At 51.7% G+C, this 22,815-nt stretch overlaps 9 protein-coding genes across 9 annotated transcripts; 3 read left to right on the forward strand and 6 right to left on the reverse strand.

Annotated features, from left to right (window-relative positions):
* Window positions 1-1,565: 1,565 nt before the first annotated feature.
* Window positions 1,566-3,475, reverse strand: MFIFM68171_07862 (MFS multidrug transporter; the record flags this gene model as incomplete). The annotated part of the gene is made up of 4 exons (XM_071063282.1): window positions 1,566-2,478; window positions 2,557-2,689; window positions 2,759-2,872; window positions 2,995-3,475. 4 exons carry the CDS (start codon window positions 3,473-3,475, stop codon window positions 1,566-1,568), a joined length of 1,641 nt encoding a protein of 546 aa, XP_070919383.1.
* Window positions 3,476-4,962: 1,487 nt separating this feature from the next.
* Window positions 4,963-6,741, forward strand: MFIFM68171_07863 (Flavin-containing monooxygenase FMO GS-OX-like 4; the record flags this gene model as incomplete). Its single annotated transcript, XM_071063283.1, has 5 exons — window positions 4,963-5,096; window positions 5,183-5,308; window positions 5,371-5,644; window positions 5,715-5,861; window positions 5,926-6,741. The coding sequence occupies 5 exons, from the start codon at window positions 4,963-4,965 to the stop codon at window positions 6,739-6,741; spliced, it is 1,497 nt and encodes a 498-aa protein (XP_070919384.1).
* A 440-nt stretch (window positions 6,742-7,181) lies between these two features.
* MFIFM68171_07864 (Tyrosinase copper-binding domain-containing protein) lies at window positions 7,182-8,494 on the reverse strand (the record flags this gene model as incomplete). Its single annotated transcript, XM_071063284.1, has 5 exons — window positions 7,182-7,405; window positions 7,465-7,841; window positions 7,909-8,005; window positions 8,061-8,338; window positions 8,397-8,494. The coding sequence occupies 5 exons, from the start codon at window positions 8,492-8,494 to the stop codon at window positions 7,182-7,184; spliced, it is 1,074 nt and encodes a 357-aa protein (XP_070919385.1).
* A 2,508-nt stretch (window positions 8,495-11,002) lies between these two features.
* Window positions 11,003-13,272, reverse strand: MFIFM68171_07865 (Peptidase S41 family protein ustP; the record flags this gene model as incomplete). Its single annotated transcript, XM_071063285.1, has 6 exons — window positions 11,003-11,512; window positions 11,568-12,465; window positions 12,542-12,668; window positions 12,728-12,982; window positions 13,044-13,177; window positions 13,256-13,272. 6 exons carry the CDS (start codon window positions 13,270-13,272, stop codon window positions 11,003-11,005), a joined length of 1,941 nt encoding a protein of 646 aa, XP_070919386.1.
* A 525-nt stretch (window positions 13,273-13,797) lies between these two features.
* MFIFM68171_07866 (Oxidase ustYa) lies at window positions 13,798-14,729 on the forward strand (the record flags this gene model as incomplete). Its single annotated transcript, XM_071063286.1, has 4 exons — window positions 13,798-14,083; window positions 14,147-14,236; window positions 14,291-14,409; window positions 14,472-14,729. The coding sequence occupies 4 exons, from the start codon at window positions 13,798-13,800 to the stop codon at window positions 14,727-14,729; spliced, it is 753 nt and encodes a 250-aa protein (XP_070919387.1).
* Window positions 14,730-15,300: 571 nt separating this feature from the next.
* On the reverse strand, window positions 15,301-15,728 carry MFIFM68171_07867 (uncharacterized protein; the record flags this gene model as incomplete). The annotated part of the gene is made up of 2 exons (XM_071063287.1): window positions 15,301-15,582; window positions 15,669-15,728. 2 exons carry the CDS (start codon window positions 15,726-15,728, stop codon window positions 15,301-15,303), a joined length of 342 nt encoding a protein of 113 aa, XP_070919388.1.
* An 800-nt stretch (window positions 15,729-16,528) lies between these two features.
* MFIFM68171_07868 (uncharacterized protein) lies at window positions 16,529-18,377 on the reverse strand (the record flags this gene model as incomplete). The annotated part of the gene is made up of 6 exons (XM_071063288.1): window positions 16,529-16,639; window positions 16,696-17,194; window positions 17,252-17,644; window positions 17,701-17,822; window positions 17,930-18,111; window positions 18,185-18,377. 6 exons carry the CDS (start codon window positions 18,375-18,377, stop codon window positions 16,529-16,531), a joined length of 1,500 nt encoding a protein of 499 aa, XP_070919389.1.
* A 1,215-nt stretch (window positions 18,378-19,592) lies between these two features.
* MFIFM68171_07869 (uncharacterized protein) lies at window positions 19,593-21,528 on the forward strand (the record flags this gene model as incomplete). The annotated part of the gene is made up of 3 exons (XM_071063289.1): window positions 19,593-20,567; window positions 20,628-21,058; window positions 21,129-21,528. 3 exons carry the CDS (start codon window positions 19,593-19,595, stop codon window positions 21,526-21,528), a joined length of 1,806 nt encoding a protein of 601 aa, XP_070919390.1.
* A 124-nt stretch (window positions 21,529-21,652) lies between these two features.
* MFIFM68171_07870 (uncharacterized protein) lies at window positions 21,653-22,600 on the reverse strand (the record flags this gene model as incomplete). Its single annotated transcript, XM_071063290.1, has 1 exon — window positions 21,653-22,600. One exon carries the CDS (start codon window positions 22,598-22,600, stop codon window positions 21,653-21,655), a length of 948 nt encoding a protein of 315 aa, XP_070919391.1.
* Between the last annotated feature and the right edge of the window lie 215 nt (window positions 22,601-22,815).

The following is a 22,815-nucleotide window of genomic DNA, read 5'->3' on the forward strand; positions in this document are numbered from 1 at the left end:
CCCAACCTACCTACCAACTTCAACGTTCCATGAGCTGACAAGTTTGATGGTCAGTAGTGATGTCTTCAACCCTCCCCAAGACATCCTTGAATCCGACCTTCGTTCATAGCCTCACCCTCGATATTATATCTTGAACCCTCAATGCGATGATGACGGAGCTTTCTCCTTCAAGTGTTGCATTGGGCGGTCTTGTCATCGGGGCTGGTCAAAGATTAATGGGTTAAGGCAAGGGGGTGTCTGTGGCATTTAAGAGCTATCTATCTGACATATTTTGCTGCGGAGGGACAGCCGGAGTTATAGCAATACACCTTTTATATGAACCCCACTTTTGATAGGCCTATTACACGGAACATAGTTCTCTACCGTGTTTGTTCCTATTCACTTTATTAATGTTTGAGGCTATGGGTTTCATCGTACAGCGATCCACTTGGTTCTTGGCTCTGCGTGGACTTGGAACTCTCACTTTTCTTTGTTCAACCATTACTTCGCGACTCCAGTTTTGCCAGCAATTTGACATCCCTCCGTGGTCCAAGAACTAGACTCTCAAAATTTGTAAGAACAAGTGTTAGTTTGGATTACTGTCTCCCTCAATTCATAGCACTTGTGCTGGGGCTTGACTATGGTTGTCAATGATACATATTTCATTACTTGCTATTAAGTAATGCATTCCCTTTTACCTTTACCACAACACACTAGAACGAAGTCTCCTACACGCTAGCTCATTACTCATATTATCATCCCAGTTCATTCTTCTAGCGACAGGATGCTCACTGCCAAAGGAATTGCCCAGATCCTTGCAACTGTCTCATTTAAGTGAGCTTTTTTTCAAATATCTCCCATTCTCGCAGTCCCAATGGTCGTCTACGTGTGAGATGGCGGCAATCGTCGACCTCCTGAACATGGTTCCCATGACCGCCATTCACCTGGAGCACCTTTCCATTCAAGGTCAAGACCAAGACCTAGAGCGAGGCCTCAAGAAGAAGGGCCAATAAGTTCGCTGTGAGCGGCGAAGCGTCCATTAATAGCGATTTAAGTGCAAAAAGAGTGTATGTCAATGGAACTCTGACACCTATTCACTTCATGTGAGGGATAGAAATCAGATCGGTGAGCACTTAGTATGGCTGGACAACCAGTATTCCGCCACTCGGCAGAAGTTAGCAAAAAAGATACCACATTTCATCAATCATTGATTCCCTTTACATGTCGCAAAGCGGTCTAACCTAGGCCACTACTGATTAACCTAATATCGTGCAGTACTTGTCATGGTTATGACCAGAAGACCCATAAATAATGATACAGGACTGGTATGCACACATGAGAGCCGTATTTGTGTAGCGGGTATCGTAAAAAAAAAAAAAAAAAAAAAAAAAAGTACCTGAATTCGACATAGACGCCTGCTAGATCCTGCTTCTATGACTACCTAACCATAAGAAACCCAACCCAGACCAGAAGCGTATCCAGTGTATGAAGGCAATTCTCTAAAGCAACAGAGGTCTTCCGTCTACACAAACACACCGGCCATCTGCGAAGTCAGACAATGCGTGGCTAAGTTGACGGTGGTTCTATCAGTGAAGACTCCGCGCGGCAGCCACAGCCAGCGTGGCCATCGCAAACAAGATGGTCGTGACCAAGAAGGGCATTCCGATCCAAACGTTCCCCAGCTGCAAACCCCACTGAAAAGCGGTAGCCATGATCGGCCCCCCCACGATGAGGCCGCCGTACGTGACAGTGGTCACACTGGTGTAGAGGAGGCTCAGATACCGCGGATCGACCATGGCGGTGAGGAAGCTGCGGGCGGTAACGGTGAACGCGAAGCCGATCGCGATGAAGATCTGGCCGAGGATGAGGACCCAGGGGTGCGCCGAGACGAAGATCAAGAAGGAGCCGACGACGAGGCACGTGCCGCTCATCATGGTGATGTACTTGTCGGACTGAGGCGCGCGGAAGCCTCGTTTCTTAACGAAGAAATGTGTGAGGCGCGGCAGTATGGCGAATAGAACGACCAGGTTGATGCCGGCGCGGAGAGGTAGGAGAAAGGATGCCTGTGCGTAGTCCCAGTTGAACTTGTAGGAGCAGTACTGGATCAAGACGCTCGAGAACTGCCGGCTTAGCTGGCAGAAGAAGAACGCTACGAGGATGAGCAGAACGTTCCTGTTTAGCCAAGGGCTTACAGCTGCAACTAGCTTGGCCGCAGTCCGGCTCCATTGATCCCACGGCTTCTTTTTCGCCAACGGCGAGGACAGATTCAGCGAATTGTCATCGCTATCAAGGCCTTGTTCATGTTTATAGACATTCGAGTCGATGTACTTGCGATACTTCATGGTGAATAAGCATGCGACGACTGCCGTGATTACTGAGAAGCCCAGGGCGCTCAGGACCGGTATCCATGGATCAACGGCGATGAGGGCGGCGCCTAAAGGGATGGAAATGAGTTCGGAGAGAAGGACAGCGGCGTGAACCTGGGAGAAGGCGGTTGTTCTGGACTCGATTAAATTTGTCTAATTAGTAGCTGCGGCCTCGTACTTGGAGCACAATCAGCTTCAAGGAGTGGCGTACCGCTGTTCGACGGAGCACGCATCACCAATGATGGTGAAGCACATGGATACGACAGTCGCGCCTCCTCCTCCAAACAGCTGGAACATGCCTGACAGCCACACCATGCGAAGGGGAAAGAGCTGTGGTAGGTAGCCTGACCAAGAGATGAGAATTCTTCTGAGGCGATCATTGACTGCTCAAGACATGGGTGGAGGACGCGTACAAACTGTCGCAAGCCAAATCTCACTAAAAACGCACCCGAGCAGTGCCAGCATCAACACTTTGCCGCGCCCGATGCGGTTTGCTAGGGCGCCATAAGGGACCGATACGATGAGGCCTAAATCGATTCCCATTCCGGACGAGGGAGGTTGATGAGCGGGTGGAAATACGAACACATGGCGAAGGACAATACTAGAGACATGATGTATGTACATGATGCATGTACAATTCTACACGTACCGGGAATTGTATCAAATGTTTCTTTCCATCCATTGATGAGGGCCAGCTCACTTTGCACCGGCTCGATCTTGCAGTCGACGGTACCACCTCCGCCATCCTGCGACGAGGCGTAGTGGTTGCGGCAGATGATGTCTTCGAATATGACCATCCGGGGTGCCGTGGGAACGGAGGCGACGACATCAAGAATCAAGATGAGCGCACTAGCAGCGATAGTGATGGCGAGCACGCTCGGGGTTCGAGGCAGGGCGCGGGCGCGACGTGCATCGTCATCTTCTTCATCGCCCGAGTACCTCGCCGGCGATGACTCCCCGGACGACCGCAGGAGCGACACTCGCTCCGCATCCTGTCCATCGGGAGGCGGGTCCCCGTCGTCCGAGGGGGGCGGGCGCCTTTCGGGGTGGAAATACCGGGGTCCGCCCTGCGGAGATCTGGTGGGATCCGACAGCCCATGCTGTTCGTCTTCTCGGCTGTAGTTGCCCATCTCGAAGCTATGGTCTGATGGAGGAGGGGACGGTGGGCGTATGTATTGAGCAGCGCTGCTCTGGAGCATGGGAAGGAGTAGGGTAGGGTAATACTAAGGCAGGGAGGTAGAAAGAAAGGAAAGCCCGGGGATCATACACGTGTCGGCCGCACATGTGTATGGCACAGCCTACAGGGTAAATGTCTCACAGAAATCCTGTCATGCTTACCCGCCGAAACGGTTCGCTGGGCATGGGAGCCTGGGAGGGTGCGTTTTCAGTGCCGCTCAGGTGGACAACCCCCTTCTTGGAAAAACAAGAATAGGTGTCTGCATGTTGCATGGGTGTCCAGCGACCCATTTTATCTAACGGCACACCATTACACAGTAACACTGCCCTCGTGATTGGCTCGCCAGATCACCAGACACGGCAGAATAACTTGAATAAGCCTAGCTGCAGTAGCTGCAGGGCCGGTAGTGTCAAGGGCCAAAATGTCTCAGGCCTGGCGGATTACGCGCTAACGGCTCCAACGTCTCCCACGTGGGTTTTCTTATCCTGTGCTGGGTCACACGGTGAGATCTGCCAGCAACTGAAACATGCCTTACCTTAAGCTACCTTATCTAGCTCTTGCATGAACGTTTTCCAGGGCACCACATCCCGCTGGCCAGAAAAGCTATCCCCAGTGAATAAACATCGAGGCCCGCCCGCGCAGGCAGCCGGCCATCGCAAAATTCGAAAAGCAGTACCTTTGCGATCTGCTCCTTCGATTCCAAGCGGTTGCAGCAACGCGCAGCGGCTGCGCGGCCGATTAGCGGCGAAGACGTCGATTTCGAGGACCCTACAGGAGACGGGATTTCGAGCGCCCGAAATTCCTCACCCCTCGTGCAACAATCACGACTGCTGATGACCAACGACAACAACAAGCTACAACAAATTTGCAAGATTAGGGGAATACTATACTTGCAGATTCAAGCGTCCTGAAACGCCAGTGCCGGCTATCAGAAGCCGTGAGGGTGTGTGTTGTATGCTCGGGACGGCCTGCATGAGCAGCGGCGACGCCACCCTCCCTCCCATTCCCATCATACTGCATCCCCCGCACAACTCGAGCATCAGGACAGCTGATCCTTCAATCACTGGTTTTTACTGCTCAGCACCACTATGCACGCCTAAGATGACCAGAGCTGCGGATGGCTCTCTGATCGATGCATGCTGCGTGCGCTTGTCTCTCTATTGACTCGGGTCAGTGGAGTCACTGGGTTGGGTAGCGCCTATTTGGCGCCAAATCCCTCCACCGGCACTCGCACATGTGAATCATTACCTGTTGTACATACCGTAGTGTTTTCCCATGGGGTAATAAATGTTCAATAGCCTCAGTCTCACGTACAGTACTGATGTTCGGATTGGCCACCCCTTATCAAGAATCGCCGCTGTCTGACGCACTTGTGAACAATCCAGTTAGACGAATTCGCATTCACGTCTGTGAGACAAGATAAGCTGGCGTCACGGAGCCATGCATAATCGTAAGATTCGCCGTGTCGCAGTGGTTGGAGCCGGAATTAGTGGCATTGTCACAACAGCCCATCTGCTACGTGCTGGATTCGAGGTCACTGTGTTTGAGAGGCACAAAAAGCCAGGCGGGATATGGTAGGAATGAAAACCACTCCGAACTGAACTTCCCGTCTTTTCCGAGTTTAATCTTCTCTCGTCTTCTGACAATCCCCCTATCACAGGCTGCATTCGAACGAGGTGGCAGTCGAGCCACAGTTCCCATGCGAGTTCCCGCCGGACACTGAACGGCTCGCGGGTGACAGACGGAGCGGAAAAGAGAGGCAGTACCTTTTGCATGCACCTCCGGGGTAAAGCAGTCCGTTCTTGCTATGCCAGAACAGGCCATCTCACTCATATATCTCTCCAATAGACCCTGCTACGATAGTCTTACCAACAACATTGTGACCCCTTTGATGAAGACTACATTGCACGACTGGCCAGAGAATACGCCCAGGTATGTCAACCACTCGGTCATCAAGAATTATATTCAAGAAACGTCGGCGAAGGTTGGCGTCGATGATGTTACCATCTTTGGAGCTCTCGTCACCAATGCCTGGAAGGAAGGGTCGAGATGGTGTGTAAATTGGACATTGCTGCAGGAGGATGTGCAAAACGGTGATCTCATCGGGACACACAATACATCGGTAACTCGATCGAGACAATGCCAGTTGTTATGGAAGCTTTGATCAGGTGGAGGCTAAGTTTAGTTGGCAGACATTTGACGCTCTCGTTGTTGCATCAGGCCACTATCACTCGCCCCGCATACCTGATATCCCAGGTCTGGCTGAGGCGAAGCTTCGGGAGCCTGAACGCATAATCCATTCCAAATGGTTTCGGAATGCAGCTAGACTCAGAGACAAGGTATGTAACGTCCATCACCGACCAAGCGTCAGGAACAACCATTGCTAAGTCGCACGACTCACAGACCGTATTGTTGATAGGCGGAGGCGTTTCATCTACAGACATTGCCAAGGACGTAGGGCGAACGGCAAAGGCTATCTACCAGAGCACACGGAACGGGCTCCATGATATGCCAGCCGGTGCCCTCCCCGAAAACGGAGTCAGGGTTTCCGAAGTCACCGGCATTGATATCCCTGCGCAAGGAAAGAATCGGTCCTCGCCAAATCACAACCCCTTTACGGTACATCTGAAATGCGGTCGGGTGCTGCATGATATCGACTACATCATCATATGCACCGGTTACCTATTCACTCTTCCTTTTCTCCCTCAGTATAACAACTATAACATGGCTCCTTCAGCAGCGAGCGGTGAGGTGCTCATAACCGACGGCGGTCAAGTCCACAATCTGCATCGTGACATTTTCTACATACCTGATCCCAGTCTGGCCTTTGTCGGAATCCCAATATTCAACACCATCTTCTCGCTGTTCGAATTCCAGGCCATCGCCGTTGCCACGGTCTTCTCCGGCATCGTCCAGCTCCCTCCTGCGGAAGCCATGGCGGAAGAATATCGAGACCGTGTGAGGAGAAGGGGGTACGGACGTCTCCTCCATGCGCTCACGGGAGATGAGGAGGCCTACGTTAGCCGTCTGATAAATTGGGTGAATGATGGACGGATCAGATGTGGAATGCCTCCGGTTGAAGGCCACACTGCCGCATGGAAGCATGAGATGGAGCTGATCCAGCAAGAGAGGCTGAAGCTTAGAGCCGCAAAGGCTGCTGAGAAGCTGGCCGTCAGCGAGAAACTCACCGTTACTGAGAAGGTCGAGGCTACGGGATAGCCGACAAAAGATGGCGAGGTATTACCATGGTGCCACTAGTCATGCGGTGTCTAGACTATTGAAAAGTTGCCTTCCCTCGCCGTTGTAATGGAGTACGAAGGAATGGCCGTGTTGATTCTCCCTCATCCCTCCCTCCACCGTGTGACGACTGTTGTGTTTACCCCATCCCCTTCATAGTATCCCTTGACTTCCTTTGTTTTTGTTGTGGTTGGTGTGGTTGGTGTGGTTGGGTTCGCCTTGTAATCGAGGATGTAGTCCGCTAGGACCAGCGTTAAACATGGAGGGAACTTCATAGAGTGTATATGAGACCGGTTATACACGTAGTTGATGCTGGCTCATTGTATTTGTTGCTATGAATGGACAGGCGTCACTGTATTTACTTTAATTCTTCTCTTAATTCTCTCATGTCATGAATGGATTGAGATTCATGTGAACTGATATCAATACTTGTAGCAAAGCAACCCTCCCTCTGTGCTCATAACGTCGCGAACAGGGATGTCTTCAGCGAACCCACCGAACAAGAGCATATCGTTGACCGTCGCATTTCCGGTTGAGTTGAACATGTGCTTTCCCTCATACTCGGCCGTTCGGCGCCGTGGGTCTTCTTGCTGCCATCGCCACCACATCCGATCTAGCTGTGCATGGTGAACGTAGAAGAGAGGATCTGCGTATCGCCCGGTCAGTCTCCAAGCCCGTAAGCAGTGCTTTAACATGGGAACTCACCATTTGCGGCCGTCATGGCTTTGAAGTCTCCATTCACGCCTTGGTGCAAAGCCCCATGCAGGTAGATCTCCAGATCCCTCAAGAACTCCTTATAAGTGGCCTTGCGCAGGATCTCGCCGATCTTTTCGGGTTTGTATGCTTCACCCGACAGGCGACCCATTGTCTCCCCATCATGGAAACCGCGAGAGAGGCAGTGTGTGATGAATGTGTGGTTGTATAAGATAGGGCGAAGATGGGCGAAGGGTCCGTCGGCGATGCAACGTCCCTCTCCTACAGTCTCCGGACCTGTCGGGTGCCCGTCACCTCCGAACCCTTCGACGCTATCCCATATCGATGAGTTTGCCAGATCCATCCAGTCTAAAGACCAGTCCCAGTATCTGCGTCCTATTAGTCCCAGACACCGGATTATGAGCAGATAAGTTCGGCAGCTTCAGGGTGGCATACGGAATGTGGCCAGTGAATCCGGTGTACTGTCGCAGGGCTTTCTCGTATATGATCAGTGCGTACCGGTGCCACGGGAGGAAAGACGCCGAACGATGAGCTAGATATCCTCATTAGCACAGGCATTCCCGGTTTGCCACGGTTGTTTCTCGTACCCCATGATCCAATTGATCCGTGCAGAATGGCAAAATCGTCGTATATGGTGCCATTCCCGCGCCATTGTGAAGGGAGCTCGGCGAGCACGTTGACAGCTCGAATAAATTCCATTCTCTCTTCGGTAGTCAAGGCACGCCATTCCCGGCGTACATAGGGGTTTATGCATCTCGGGACAGCCGACGGGTTCAGTCTGACGATCGATTCGGTGGTCAAAAGCAGAATCAAACCCACGGCTACAAGAAAGAGAGCATATGCCCCGGCTTGCTGGTGTTTTGAACTACGCCCAAATTAGCATAATGAGTGTCTGATTAGGTAGTACTCGGAGCAGGACTCACTATTTTTCGTTGCTATTTTCCTCTGACGCAGGCTCTGCGATGGGCTTGTAGTCTGGATGGCGCCCTCTAATCCATGACTTGAGATTTTTCAGAATCATCATCAGATCAAGCTCGGTGCCCTGGGAATTGATCTTGCTCTCCAACCAATACGATTGCAGTCATACACGTCTACAAGTTTGGCTTCGGCATGTTGCTATGGGCCACTGATCCATCAAGTGAAGCAAAGCGCTCCAACGAATCGACGATTCGTCCATTGCAACCCATACCCACGTCCTGGAAATGCGCCAGAGAGCTTGTTGTGGTTGGCTGGCGCGGGAGACGCAGGGGACTCCCGCGCCAAAGAGGCGCCAATGCCGCAATGCGTGTCACCCGATATGGCCGGCTGCGTGCATTTCGCCCCTGCCTCGTCAATCCCGTTATACGGTTCAGGCTCTCCCTTGAGATTCCAATACTATACAGACTTACTGTGTCAAATCTTGCCTTGCAAACGTGTACGAACGATCCCCGAACAACGACCGAAATGCCCTACCCTTTTCCTAAGGATGAGTCCTTCGAGGGATCTTCCGAGTCGCTTATCGAGCATGTTCCTCATTGGAAGAAGAGAACAAACTGGACCTGCCACTTGAGTCTGTTGCGAATTTCCCTTGTGGCGGTAGCCATCGCCGTTGCCATTATCGAGATGCTCGTGTTGGAAACCATTTTCGTCTACCTTACCTCCCAAGACCAATCACCACAGTTGCTGAGCGAACTGAATAAGCTGGTGCCAGAGTGTAGGTTGAACAGCAGCATGTGCTTGATCCAAGTTCTACCAGTGCTTATGTTAGTAGTTTCTGTTCGCCAGGTCCTTTTCCGGAAAGACTCAGCAGCCACCTGGGACCACCGGAGTGAAGAGTCCAGGAATGCGACGAGAGATAATTGGCTTTCGTATTTTCCTCGTACGTACGCTCTACTATTCCCGCCTATGGGATAGATGCTAATTCCCCTATAGGAGGAAATGGATTTGTCGCCGTGAACAACACAAACAGCTACAACTTGCCGGCGCCAATCCTCTTCCGAGGGCAGAACGCCTACTCAATTGCTGTTTTTCATCAGCTGCATTGTCTGGTATGTGTCTAATGCAAATTTTCTCTGTAGCCGTCATGACTTCCATCTTCTTACACCTACTCATCCGTAGTATACAATCATGGACGTGTATAACGACATGAGCAGTCCCCCGGGGCATCGCCGACGGGAATCTGGCCAGCATGATCATGAGAATGACCATCATTCTCATCAAGATGAAGATCAAAGAAACACTCATCGTCATAACCACATAGATCACTGCTTCAGATATTTGCGCCAGTCCCTTCTCTGCTGCGGAGACACGGCCCTGGAGGGACAGGACCCCAACACGGATACTTTGGGCACTGATGGTACGGGGGCGGTGCATGTGTGCAAGGACTATGATGCTATTCTATCGTGGGCTGACGGAAATCGTCTGGTCGATTCAAAGCACCCGTGAAGAAGCTGTTGGGCTAAAGCGGTCATAACAGATCACTTGTTATATGCATTCGCTGTGGCGTTTCAGGGCGTGGATAACTAGTGAGATTCTCTGATAAAGCAGCATACTATAGCTTTTTCCCGGAATCAATTGCCGCACTACCCTCTTACTACCACGTTTCTTTCACACATATGGTGTATTTTGACGGCAAGGAACCTCATATGTACACTATACACTTTCTATCTCCAGGACAGACCAATTATGTATTGAACTTTGATCCCTTTCAGTGTTTGTGGAGACTATCCTACGCATTCCACGATGGAACAAGGAGCACCTAAACCACGATCGTTCGCTGCTATGCCTCGTAGGAAGATAGTATACAGTACCCCTTCCAGCTGGGTTTCAAGTACCATAAATAATCCATCTCGACAATGAATCTAACAACGCACTCGGTCAACCATATGCACTGCAGCTCAAGATTCCCGGAGTGCGACTTGTTAACTGTAGGAGCAGTTGAACACGAAGCAACGTCTCAGCATCGCGAAGGAAACCGTGAAACTCTACAACAGCATATTTGCATCTGCAAACCCATTCGACAGTATTCTGATCTTTGGCGGTGCCAAACAGCTCGAGTAAGTCATCGACACGCCTGATCCTGACTTTCCGGAGTTTGAGGATGAGTAAGGAGAGCCACACTCTACCTCAGATGCTAATTATTGCCATTTGAGAGGTATGTGTGGGCTGCTTTCGGATACGGGAGGACAGAGGAATCCATGAAGGCAGTGATACAGACTTACAAACACCGGAATCGTGCACTGAAGGAGAAGCGCCCTTGGAGAGAGACACTGAGAGAGCCTTTTGAGGGATGCGACGGCAAGCTTCTTTTGACCTTTATCGGCATAGTCGCTCTTCTCGGAGTTCTCAATCGCAAGCAAAACGGTTTCCGGCCCGCTTCTTTGGTCATGTAGAAGAAATTAGCAGACAAAAGGCTAGGCCAAGTAGTCCGTCGCTGGCAGAGAGTTTATCTATGTATTACAGCGATGTTTTATGCCGCTGGAGATAGACCTCCATAGAGTTGAGATATTCGCTAATCAGAATGGTATGGGCACATACTCTATGCCATAATTCATAAACCTCCGTCGCCGACAGATGACCCGGATACGCAGGATCCGCCCCCAAACATTGTCCTAGCAGCTGCTCGCCAAATCGTCTCTGGTCGCACCACATTCTCTGCCGTGAAGAACAATCGACAGTCCGCAGCCTCGTAGACAAACTGCAGCGGCGTATCGCTATCGTCCTCTCCATATGCGTTCCTGATATTAACACCACTACTACCATATTTGTCGAATCGGAGTGGGAACTCTTTCACGGGCAGAGGAGCAATATCTCGATACCGTGCGATTTCGGCTGGGCTGAGAATAGGGTCGTCGTGGGAGGCATGAAGTGCTATATCATATGCCTCCTGGATGTACCGGCTGACTGTCCTCAGAGGCCAGTACTGGCCTCCCTTGACGCCTCCAAGGAGCTGCATGGGTGCATGCCGTGGCCGTCCTCCAAAGACAATGCTGCGAACGCCCTGATCGACCAATAATCTTGCAAGGAGAACGCAGGTCGATGCGCAGTATCCATCCGTTATCTAACAACAGTCAGCTAATGTTCTATTTTTTTTATAGACGGCGTACAAGACTAACGATGACGATGCTATCAGCACTAAATATCTGTGCCGTGTGCGACTTTGGAATAGGTCCGTAACCTTCAATGGGATTGTCCTCAGTGGATGCATAAGTGAAGTTGAATGTGGCGTATATTTCCGATACCATACCAGTAGAGCCGTATAAATCCTCCCACGACTCAAAGGCGTATAGCTGATCTGGCGAGACGGCGAGATGAGCAGCAAGCGGAAGATCAAGAGGGAAGTCATTTTTGTACCTCGCCTTTGCCTGCGTTGAAGAAAATATCTTGCCCATTAGGCGGATCAGCTCCGTTCGGCGGAAGCGTGTCCGTGTCTCGATACTCGCACGAGGGAAGAGGATTTGAAAAATGTTGAAACCGACGTTGACATCGCCCCCCCCATTGCCTGACATGTCGATGATCAACTTCGTCTTTCCATCGGCATGAGCTCCGTCAAGGAACTTCTTTGCTGTAAGGGACAGACCCTTCCCGGTCCGGCCATCTAATTTAAAGCTGGGGAGCTGTAAGACGGCGATATCTTGATGCTCATCCCCATCCATATAGTATCCTCTCACAAGATCATGTTCATGTTGGATGAGTGGTAACGGGTAGCTGGATGGTCCAGAGAGTGGGATATCACTTGCAAACGGATGGTCTCGAACGACACGAACCCTACTCTCGTCCTCGTGGTTGGGGCTTTCAGGTAAGCACGCCGCCCGGAAGAGCGACTCGCCGTCGATAACGTCATCGAAATGGTTCATTGACAGAGAAGCTGTTGTCTCAATCACCTTCTCAGTGCCATTCGCGAACACAAGCGTGTGCCGGGGACCAGGCCACAGCCCCAGATGGTTGGTCCAATAACCCCCGCCGTATCTTCCTTCAAACCCTGCGGCAGGGGAAGGGAAAAGGCTGTTGTACCTTTAGCACGAAGCTCCAGGTCAGCACTCTAACGTGGGTTGAATAACCGGCCGCATATAATGCCATGGGTACGTACCTCGCATCAGGGTCCTGCAGCCCAACAGTCACACCGATGTTAGCCTGTAGAAAATACGTCGGATCCTGTCCATTGATGTAAATGACGGGTGACATCTCGGCACCACCCGCCATGGCTTCAGCATCAGCTACATAGTTTTCAGGTCAGTTCAATCCATTCGATGCTGCAAGGCGATGGATTGCGTACAGTACGTGTAAATCTTTGGCAGCTCTAACCCGTCTCTGGATAACGACACCAAAGGGACGCCATGCTCGAAGTGCATGATCGATAAAGAGCATAGCTCCAGACCCAGATGGCCATCGTTAGCCCGGGATACTAGATACCGCAGATCATAGTCAAAGTGATATTGGCTAGGGTAAAGATTCTCAGTCGCTTTGCCGCGGATTCGCTCAATGCCTTGGAGTAGGTCGACAGAGGTCGATATATAACTACTCGGTGGTTCTGTCAACGTCAATAACCCTAATCGTTTTTCTGTACTAACTCACTTCAAAAGGATTCTTACCCTTTATAGCATCTATGGTAGCATGAAACTGTAAATACTTGGCATACTCGTCGAGAAATTTCACCGCCAGTTCTGGATAAAAGGGCATCGAGCGGAGGCAGTCGTAGGCGACTTGCCCAGATATACCGCTCAGCCTGGCATTTCCCCCTAAAAAATATTGCGACTTCATCAGGCATACGGATGAAAAAATCGATAATTCTTTCATAACTCACCTTGCTGAACCTTCCATGCTGAATAAACCCCTTGGACCTGTGCGCAAGGCTCATCCTGCCCTGCAGCTGCGGATAGGCGACATAACAAAGTACAAAACGTCCACACTAAACACCACATGAAGCCAGTATCCATCATGCAGGACCGCAATAGACAGCTTAATCAGTGGCTTTTCCGACATGTGAAAACGAGCTATCGTGGAAGGCAGCTTGGAACATGGTGCATGCGGACGGGAGAAGAGCGCTTGGTCGGGCGCACACGCAAACATTCTACGGTCCGCTGTAGCCAACCGACTCTCTCAGTGCTCAATACTACGTCAACAAGCAAATCAGGGTCGCGGTAACGCTAGGCGCCGCGTAGCGCTGCCGCTGGGCGGTAGTAGCGAGGGGTTGTGACGCGGCGGCAAAAGGCTCGCTTCCGTGGCCTGGAATAACCGGGACCCTCTGACATCCCTTTTACCTTCCTTTGGAGAGTAGCACTGCTAATTACCCAAGAATACTCACAGTATAGCACCCACCAAACCACTCGCCAGACACTCAACGACATGCCGCCCAGTTCATCAAAGTACGACATCCTCCGCGACATGTCCTCCCGCTCTTCAACAGAGTCATTGCCGCTGAACAATGAGGAAAAGCAAAGCCTGGTCAACCACATCCTGGGGACGAAGAACATATCACAGAGTCGGCGTGCGAGACTTTGGTCCAATACTACGATACACTACCTCGCGGTCGGGATTCTCTCCTTGATCAATGTGGTACTGCTCGTTGTGCTTTTGTCACAGTGGTACGGGACGAGATCGACGTCATTGCCGGATTGGTTGCCCCCAGAGGGTGAGTAATTGACAAATTCCATCTTCAGACGGCTTCCTTTGCTTAATATATTTCCCATGGCAGTTACGCGCAAATCACTGTTCGAGTTTCAGACACTGTTTGGACGACCTCTAAACAACGAATCGGAAGCAGCCTGGAATGCTCTGATGCCCAGTACGGCCCCCGTAAGTCATTCTCTGCAAACGCTAACTCACCGCTATCGTTCAGTTGGCCGCGGATTCGTCATCATTAAAAATGATACGGCTCTGCCAGACCAGCCAGGTCTGAATCAGTCTATTGTCGAGCAGAAGGCCATGGTGTCCGTGTTTCACCAGTTGCATTGTATGGTCAGTCACACAACCTCGGCCCAGCCCTATTATACCGTGATTGCTAACGACGAGCGTACTAGTACATGGTCAGAGAGGGTTATTACAGTGCGCTAGAGGGGAACGTAGACCAGGTCAGCCAGGCGCACTTGATGCATTGCTTCGACTACCTCCGGCAGACCATCATGTGCTTCGGAGACACGACCCTGGAATGGATTCCAGCTCCTCCAAATGACATCGGAAGCACGGGTTGGGGGTTTGAACATACGTGCCGCGACTTTGACGTGATCTCACGCTGGGCCGAGGATAATCGGCTGAAAACGTCGGAAGGGATTCATTAGTTTAGCAGACAATGAGTGTTTGCTGCAACGGCTAAACGCTACGGCTTCTCATGCGAATTTGGCGCACTCTGCTGCTAAGCCTGCATCTTCAGATCTCCACTCATAGCGTCGCAGTATCAGTAATCGTATTAGCCTTTCCACTGCCCCCATTATCCCAGCTACCTTCACACATACACTTGACGAGGCACACACAAAAAATCACTAAGAGAGGAAACTACTCGCCTTCAGTCTTCGCTTACTAAGGTACCTACTTTGCGCGCAATGAGAAGATTGTCAAGTGGACCAGACCTCGTTGAAGTGGGCAGTCATCGTTTATCTTTCACTCACACAAGCAACCTGCTCTTCCCGTGAACGGACACCAAAAATGCTAGCTACACTTTCAGTTAGTATTCCCAAGCCTGTCAGCGTACTCCGCATACCACACTTTCCCCCACGAAAAGCATTTCAGACTGTCTCTGACAGCTCACATCCTCACAAATTTATGAGAGACTATCTACAGCCTAGGTAGTTGCTCATCTAGGCATTGACTGGGAAGAAGTAGCCCTCGATACTGTCAGCTTCCCTGTCAATCTCAAGAAATCTCAATCACATAGTCCTCGACGCTCTCAGCCCGCGTGTCAATCTCAATGACATAGTCCTCGACGCTCTCAGCCCGCGTGTCAATCTCAATGACATAGTCCTCAACGCTATCGGCTCGCTTGTCAATCCCAATAGCATAGTCCTCAACGCTATCGGCTCGCTTGTCAATCCCAATAGCATAGTCCTCAACGCTATCGGCTCGCTTGTCAATCCCAATAGCATAGTCCTCAACGCTATCAGCTCGCTTGTCAATCTCGATAACATAGTCCTCGACCTAGCGCCGGGTTAAAACCAGCAAAAAAAAAAAAAAAAAAAAAAAAAAAAAAAACAGAATATCCTTCACGCTAGGCATGTACTGACCGGAGACACCGGGGCAGCGAGTCCGCCGATGGCAAGGATGGCGAGGATGGCAAACTTCATAGCTGCGTTGCTTCTCGGTAGGTGCTCTGAGTTGTTTGATATCTAGAGTTGAAAAGAGTCTGTCGAGTCTCGGAGGACGGGTGCCATATCTTGCTAGCACGGCTGGCCGACTTAGTATATAGTAGTCCAGGGGTGAACCTCAAGGTCTTCACACCTCTGACACTCTCTGGGCGTTAACGCAACTCACGTGGTCCGGAAGCGCGGCGCCAAAGATTTCGCAGCATATGGCTAGCCGTCTCGGAAGTTCAAATCGTACCGAGATTGAGGCACCAAAAAAGTCTACGCGCCTCAGCTTGCTCATGACTGCGCCTAGGTGAGTGTTCTGGATAAGACGCACGGATCTGAGGACTCTTATTGGTTAATCATAAAGTACAGAGGGGAGGGGATCATTTGACACAGTTACTGAAAGACTTCTGATTACTATTGTATGATATCTGACTATCCATGTATTGGTCTACCAACTCTTTCTCGCGCGAGCGCTTCGGCACAACGCGTAGTGCATATTTTATCAAGAAATGCCAAGTGCTCCAGTGTAAGGTGGGAAAATCCACCCTTAACCAGCAACATTTACGACCGAAGTGATAGGCAGACTTCACCATACCAGACAGTGAGTATAGTAGATTAATGAGATTAATCCTCTTGGGAACCAAAAGTTACTTTGTATATTTTCGTGACATCAATATTCTCCCAGCAGCTTTCAACATGACATTAGTTTTGTGACTGAATTCAAGCATTCGCGAGCAGCAACTTGGATCCATGCTGCTGTGCACGGCCACGTGTTCCTCGTCCAGACTAGTACTCTACTCATTCCCACGCCTCCGCTCAATGAAGCGAAATTGCTTTGTTGATGGCTTCCCGGTGCTTGTTCCTTGAGAAGGACCGTCGACTTGAACATCGAAACGACGGAAAATCTGGTGAGATTATTAGACGTTGGCCCATGGCTTTGAGGTTGATGTTTGGGGCTGACCTCTGCTACCGCCTTATACATCTGCATAAGGGCAAAGCCTTTCGCCGCGCACTTCCGCCCACCGTATCCAAAGTGAAACGACTCCATGTCCCATTTCCGGAGTCGACGGGGCGAGGCTTCGAGCCATCTCTCCGGCCGGTACACGTCCGCATCGGGCCCGTAAAGCGCTTTGCTCCTCCCGATAATCCATGGGCTTGTGGAGACGGAGTATCCTGGGGGCACGTAGCGGCCGCCGAGCTCGAGACCGGTCCCTCTTGGCGAGAGGCGGGGTAACTGGGAGAGAGTTGGGACGTAGCGGAGGGACTCGTGCACACAGGCGTGGAGGTAGCGAAGCTGCTTCGCTTGTTCCTCGGAGATAATGTGAGTTGTTGGTGGGATTCGACCGGCCTTCTCGGCAGATACCAGCTCTTCGTACAATTTCTGCTTGATATTCGCATCTCTGGATATTAGAAATATCATCGACCAAAGATTGGCTGGCGGCACGGACGAGCCGGCGAGTCTGCCAGCATTAGCATCGCACATCGAGAAGGCTCGGAGAACAGGTTCGCGCACTCACACTGCGAACAGAATCTCGGCTTTGATATCAGTCATGGTCATGGCATTGGAACCAGCACTCCAAGCCGTCAAAAATGAGTTCAGAAGGCTGCCTTTTACCAACGCTGACTTGTTGATGTTGCCTCTATCATCAACTACCTCACCTACAATACGATCCCTCTCTCTCATGACAACGCCGATTCCCGACTTGTCCGTTGGCCGAGCCATGAGAAAACGGCGCCCGAGCCACGTGTTTCGAATGTACCAGGAGACGCCTTCCTCGATCGCGAGGAAGTTGATCCATCTGAAATCGGCACTCTTGTGATAAAGAAGGCCGCGGACGTCTGCGTTAGCTTCGGTAAATCCAATGGGCTTGCCGGACACCAGCAAACTCGTGGCATCGGTAGTGAAGAAGCTAATTAAGTGTCATGTTACTTAGGTGATCAACACCATGTGGTTCAGTCAAGTTACCTTGCGTATTGTAGAAAGTCAGTGCTGCCTGCTTCTTGTGTGCGCTTGGTCAGAAGCTTTAGCCAGCGAAACAGTATTTGGTCAATTCCGGACTCAAAGAGACGGAGATTGGGGCGCGAATACTATGGGAAGGATCAATTCGTTAATGGGAGCATGAACACGAAGGAGGTCCAGGCCATCGGGGAACAGAGGGGAGTAAGACCGATTGAAGGCTTTAAGTTCTACTTACTGCTTCTGCAATGGCCTTCTTGCTCGGGACGTGCTCCTCGTAGTATTTCCTCGTAAATGTCGAATGCGTGTCGAAGTTGGGCGCAAAGAAGTCAGACTTGTCGGCTCGTCGGCCGTATGCCACAGCCAGCATGTTGGGATCGCTGAAAATGATGCCATTCGGGCTGTAACGCACGATCGGCCCTAGTGTAAGGGACGAAATCAATTAGGTACCTATCATGTACTAAGGCTTGTGAGTAGGGCACCAATCTCTTACCATATTTCTCATGCAGTCGGGCAAAGTTGAGGGCAAAGTTCGGTTGAAAGTTCCAGTAGGTCCGGTATAGGGTGGTCACTGATGCCAGAAAGGGACCGGGGAAGTGCGACAAGGGATGTAGCCAGCGTCGGTAGCCAATAAGCGATAGGCAGGTAGTGATGAGTACGGCGATGAGAGCGAGAATTACAGCCATCGTGGATCCTCCTCACCGCGGAACTTGTCAAGGCACAGATCTACGGCATGTGAAACAATCCCATCGCATGTACCATTCGGCAGTTGCATATGTGTAAATACACTGGTCGAGGCGGGTGGGAGATGAGGCGCGTGGCGCCGGCCATGTTCTCCGTTGCTCACAGCCGCAGAGACTTCAGGGCTTTGCGCCAATCGCATCTGCAATGAACAACAGGCGAGCAGACACGAGTATAAAGATTGTCACGATCGCTGCCGTTGCACACCAAGTGCGGAAAGTCCGCATTGCCAAGTTTCAGCCCGACTTCGGAGAAAACTATCCTTTTATCAAACCGTGCCGTCCAGGCAATGAGCAATGCTCTCTACGGACAAGTGTGTCGTCACCCCCACGAGAGAATACAACACTAAGGAACCGGTAAGCGCGGTTCCCACTGCAAATTATAGTGGTAGGCTAGTTAGGACGGTTGGGATGGGGGTGCGGGGAAGTAACCCGATGTGTGCAGAGCTGCATAAGGTAGGACTGCATAGCATATCGAATGCAGCCAGCCAGTCAACCATCTGAGTCTAAGTCGTCGGCGTCCCACGCATGGGAATTGAGCATTGCGATTCGACCAACGACCCAATGTTTGAGAGCCGAAGGTGGCCAGTGTCTAGGTTTCCAAGGTGCCTCCTAAGCTCCTATGTGTGGCCCTTGCTAGGCCACAACCGCCACCACGACCAGCGAACCCAATCGCTACAGCACTGCCCACGGAACGAAGGGGATGCTGCTGTGAAAGCCAGCACAGGGTGGCCAACCGGTCAAAGCATCATCCCCGCTCTTGATACAACCGCCCTGCATATGGGAGGGGAGGGCGCCGATCTGCCCAACAAAGTTAGGCTCTCCTCCTTCAACTGGTCAGTAGATTGCTGGAGATGCTTCCAGATATGCCTCTTTCTTTCTCGGCATCGCATGCCTTTACCCCACTCCATCCCCCTGACCCTGAGAGTGATAGTACGCATGCATTCATGTGCCCGTAAGCGATCTCGTAGCATATGACGACCATGGCCCCTAGCTGCCAGTAGATTTCTCTACTGCAGACAAGGGAGGTCTTTCTGGATCCATGGCGGTCAAAAATAGGGGCCCAGATTCAGCTTTCAAGATCAAGCCTCCGACCTTATTCACTCCGGCAGTTGCTAGTTCAACGTCCCACGCCTCCATTTCTCCCTCGTCCGCGTGCAAATGGTCAACCAGCGAAGCAAGTCGGGATGCTGGACCTGCCGGCTACGGCGCAAAAAATGCCCCGAGGATGGTCTCCCGTGCTCTAATTGTGAGTCAAGAGGAGTCGCCTGCCATGGGTACGGTCCGAGGCCAGCCTGGAAAGACCGCGGGGACCAGGAGAAGCAGGAGGCGGACCGACTCCAGCTCCGCAGGCGCAACCAGACCCGCCGGCGTTCTTCGTCGAACACGACCGATACGACGTCCGACAATAGCATATGCTGCCTCTCTCCGTCCATGGCCTTTAGCTCCCCGACGGCGGACCTGGTGCCATCCTCTTTCTCGCCGCCTAATGTCGATACCAACAGCTTCCCTTTTGCTCCGAGCTCTCCGACGCATCTAGATCCCTCCACCCTGACACTCTTGCCAGACTTCTGGGTGCCAGACTTGGAGAGCATCCAAGGGATGACACCATTCGGTGACAATTCCTCCATTGTTATCCCTCCGCTGCCCGTCAATCCTACTCTCGAGGGCGCTTCGCACGACAGAGGCCCGATGCCGCTGACCTCACCCACTAGCGCGGCAGCCGCCCTAGACTTCCCCTCCAATAATAGGCTCCCGCCTTCTGAGGAGAGGGCGATCGAGCTCATGATGCAGTACCTGGAAGAGGACTTTCCCAAGCAACATCCTTCCTACGCGGCACCGGCCGTAAGGGTTCAAGCATGGCTCATGTGTAGCTTTAGGCGCTCCTCGACATTTCTGTACGCGTCTCTGTGCATGAGCGCCTACTTCAATTTCCTCAAAGCACCGTCACACGACGGTGCGCGGAGGACGGAGCTCTTCCGTGAATACGACCAGTTTAAACATTTGGCAGTCAAGGCCCATGCGCTGCTACTGGAGGCCAGTGGCAATGGTAGCAGTGGAGAGCAGTCGCCGTCGCAATGTGACTTCATGCTGGGGGAGAAGATCATCAGCAGTGTCCAGCTCGCGATATTGGAGGTGCGTATATATGCATGAGTACAGCCAACAGTAGCCTTACGAGGCCTTTTTTCCCTTCAGTCACTCGGGGAGAATCACGACGATGCGCGGTCGTATCTAGATTCGGCCTCGCTCGATTTGATTCGGTATCATGACCACGGATCCTTCATCGACTCAAAGCAGATGGTCCTGCCGAGAGCTTCAGCAATGGAGCGCAAGGCTGTAGAATTCTTCATCTGTGTCCTTATATGGATTCACATCCTACACTGCTCCACGAGGCAGACTATTCCCCTAGGCGCGAGCCTCTACCGGCAACTCCTCGCCTCGAACTCTCCATTCGCTAAATCGTTCGTCGAGATAATTGGGTTTGAAGGATGGGTTCTCGGCACTCTCCTGGATACCACCGAGGTCTCGCTTTGGAAACGGGAGCAGGAGGCAAAGAATCGACTCAGCATGCGAGAGCTCATAGGCAAGACAGATTCCATCGTGTCTACCATTTACCAGCAGGTCCAGTGAGCGAAATCTCCCAATCTAAATACTAGCATTCGGGACACTGTTGACCTCATATTTGTCTCGGGACAGGCAGAGCGATCACGTCCAGACGCATATCTTTGCGCACGCCATCGCCATTCATGCCCACGCCCTCACGTCGGGCTACCAACCCGCAGTCCCCGAAATCCAGCAGACACTCGAGAAGGCGATCCCACTGTGGGAAAAGCTCGATCCCTGCCACAGTAACATCAAACGCCTCTCGTGGGCCTTTTGCGTATCGGCGAGTCTCGCCTCGGAAGCGCAGCGCAGCGTTTTCGAGAAGGTGCTGTCCGACGCGGCCTCGGCCGATGCCCTGTCAATGGCAGTTCCTCTCTTGAAGTCCATAGTCAAGGAGTGCTGGAAGCTGTTGGATACAGGTGCACCGTCGTGTAACTGGCAGGATGTGATGCAGAGAATGGAACGCAATATACACGGCGTCTTATTCACATGACATGCTGCTACCAAGTCAGGGAAGTGTTTTTTTTTTTTTTTTTTTTTTTTGTTTTGGTGATGGTGGAGGAAGGAAAAAGTGCTAGAACACACCTACTATAGATCTTTTCGTTCCGTACATAATGTTATAATTCGAGAACTGCGCACCACACATCCATTGCGCTCACCGGCGCCCTCTCCTCGGCCTTGACTCGTTCTAACTCGGTCCGGAGCTGCTCAACAGTTTTGTTAATCTCCACATGTTGATCCTCGCTCAGCTTTGCATCCGCCACACGCTGCTCAAACCGCGGTCCCAACACGTAGTCCACCTCAAACTGCCCTTCTAACATGTCATCCGCTTGATGCTCGATCCAGTGTCTCTCCTTTGTGTATCCGGCGTCCCGAGCCGCTGACAGAATGATGTGCTGATCAATGCCGGCACGGACATTCTGCTCCTGAAGCGCAGGCTCGCTGGGGGTCTTGTAACGGTATAGCAGGGCCTGAGCCTTGGCGGCAAGGATATGGGGCAGCTGGGCGTCGCTGGAGGGCTGATATGACCATTCAGCCAGATAGATGCGCTGGATCTTGGCCTGTGCCAGTGTGCTGAAGAGTGATCGGGCGACATTCTCATCTTGGAAATACCAGAGGCTATGACACATGACAGCGGAGTCGATGAAACTACCGGCGGGGGTATCCAGCGTCGAGAAATAGGATGGCGCATCAAAGGGGTGGTAGGAGATGCGAGGGCCCAGTACAGACTTGCGGATGTGCTCGTGGGCCTCCCTCATGGTGAAAGGGTTGCCATACTCCTGCTGCGCTGGGTCGATGGCGGTGACGTACCCGCTGTCACCCACCTTGAGTGCCAGAACAAGGCACGACTCCCCTTGCCCACAGCCGATATCCAGAACCCTCTCCCCTTCCCGTACACCCCATGAATCGACTAGGGCTAGGCGCTGCCTAAACCTCGGCGCGTGAAATGTCGTGAGCAGAGCAGGTTTGTGCAGAGAGCAGGCGAGTAGGGTTTCCAGCTGTGACTCTCTTATCTTGGTGTTCTCTGAAGAGGGGAAGACCGAGGGCAGTGTTACTGATGGCATATTGGCAAAAGATGATCGTGACGTAAGAAGACAGACTTATTGCTACAGATAAAAATAGTGTGATGAGGCTACCAAGCCTACTACTATAAAGCTGCAAGATCTGTGATTGAGCATAACTTTCACGATGAGCATTCAGGCCTTTTAAGGAAGCTAGAGGACACCTGGTGGACTTAGACCGTAGACGCACAGCCCACCCAATCAGACGCATGATCGTT

Source organism: Madurella fahalii (genome assembly GCF_045866475.1).
Source record: "Madurella fahalii IFM 68171 DNA, scaffold_4, whole genome shotgun sequence".
Taxonomy (NCBI): domain Eukaryota; kingdom Fungi; phylum Ascomycota; class Sordariomycetes; order Sordariales; genus Madurella; species Madurella fahalii.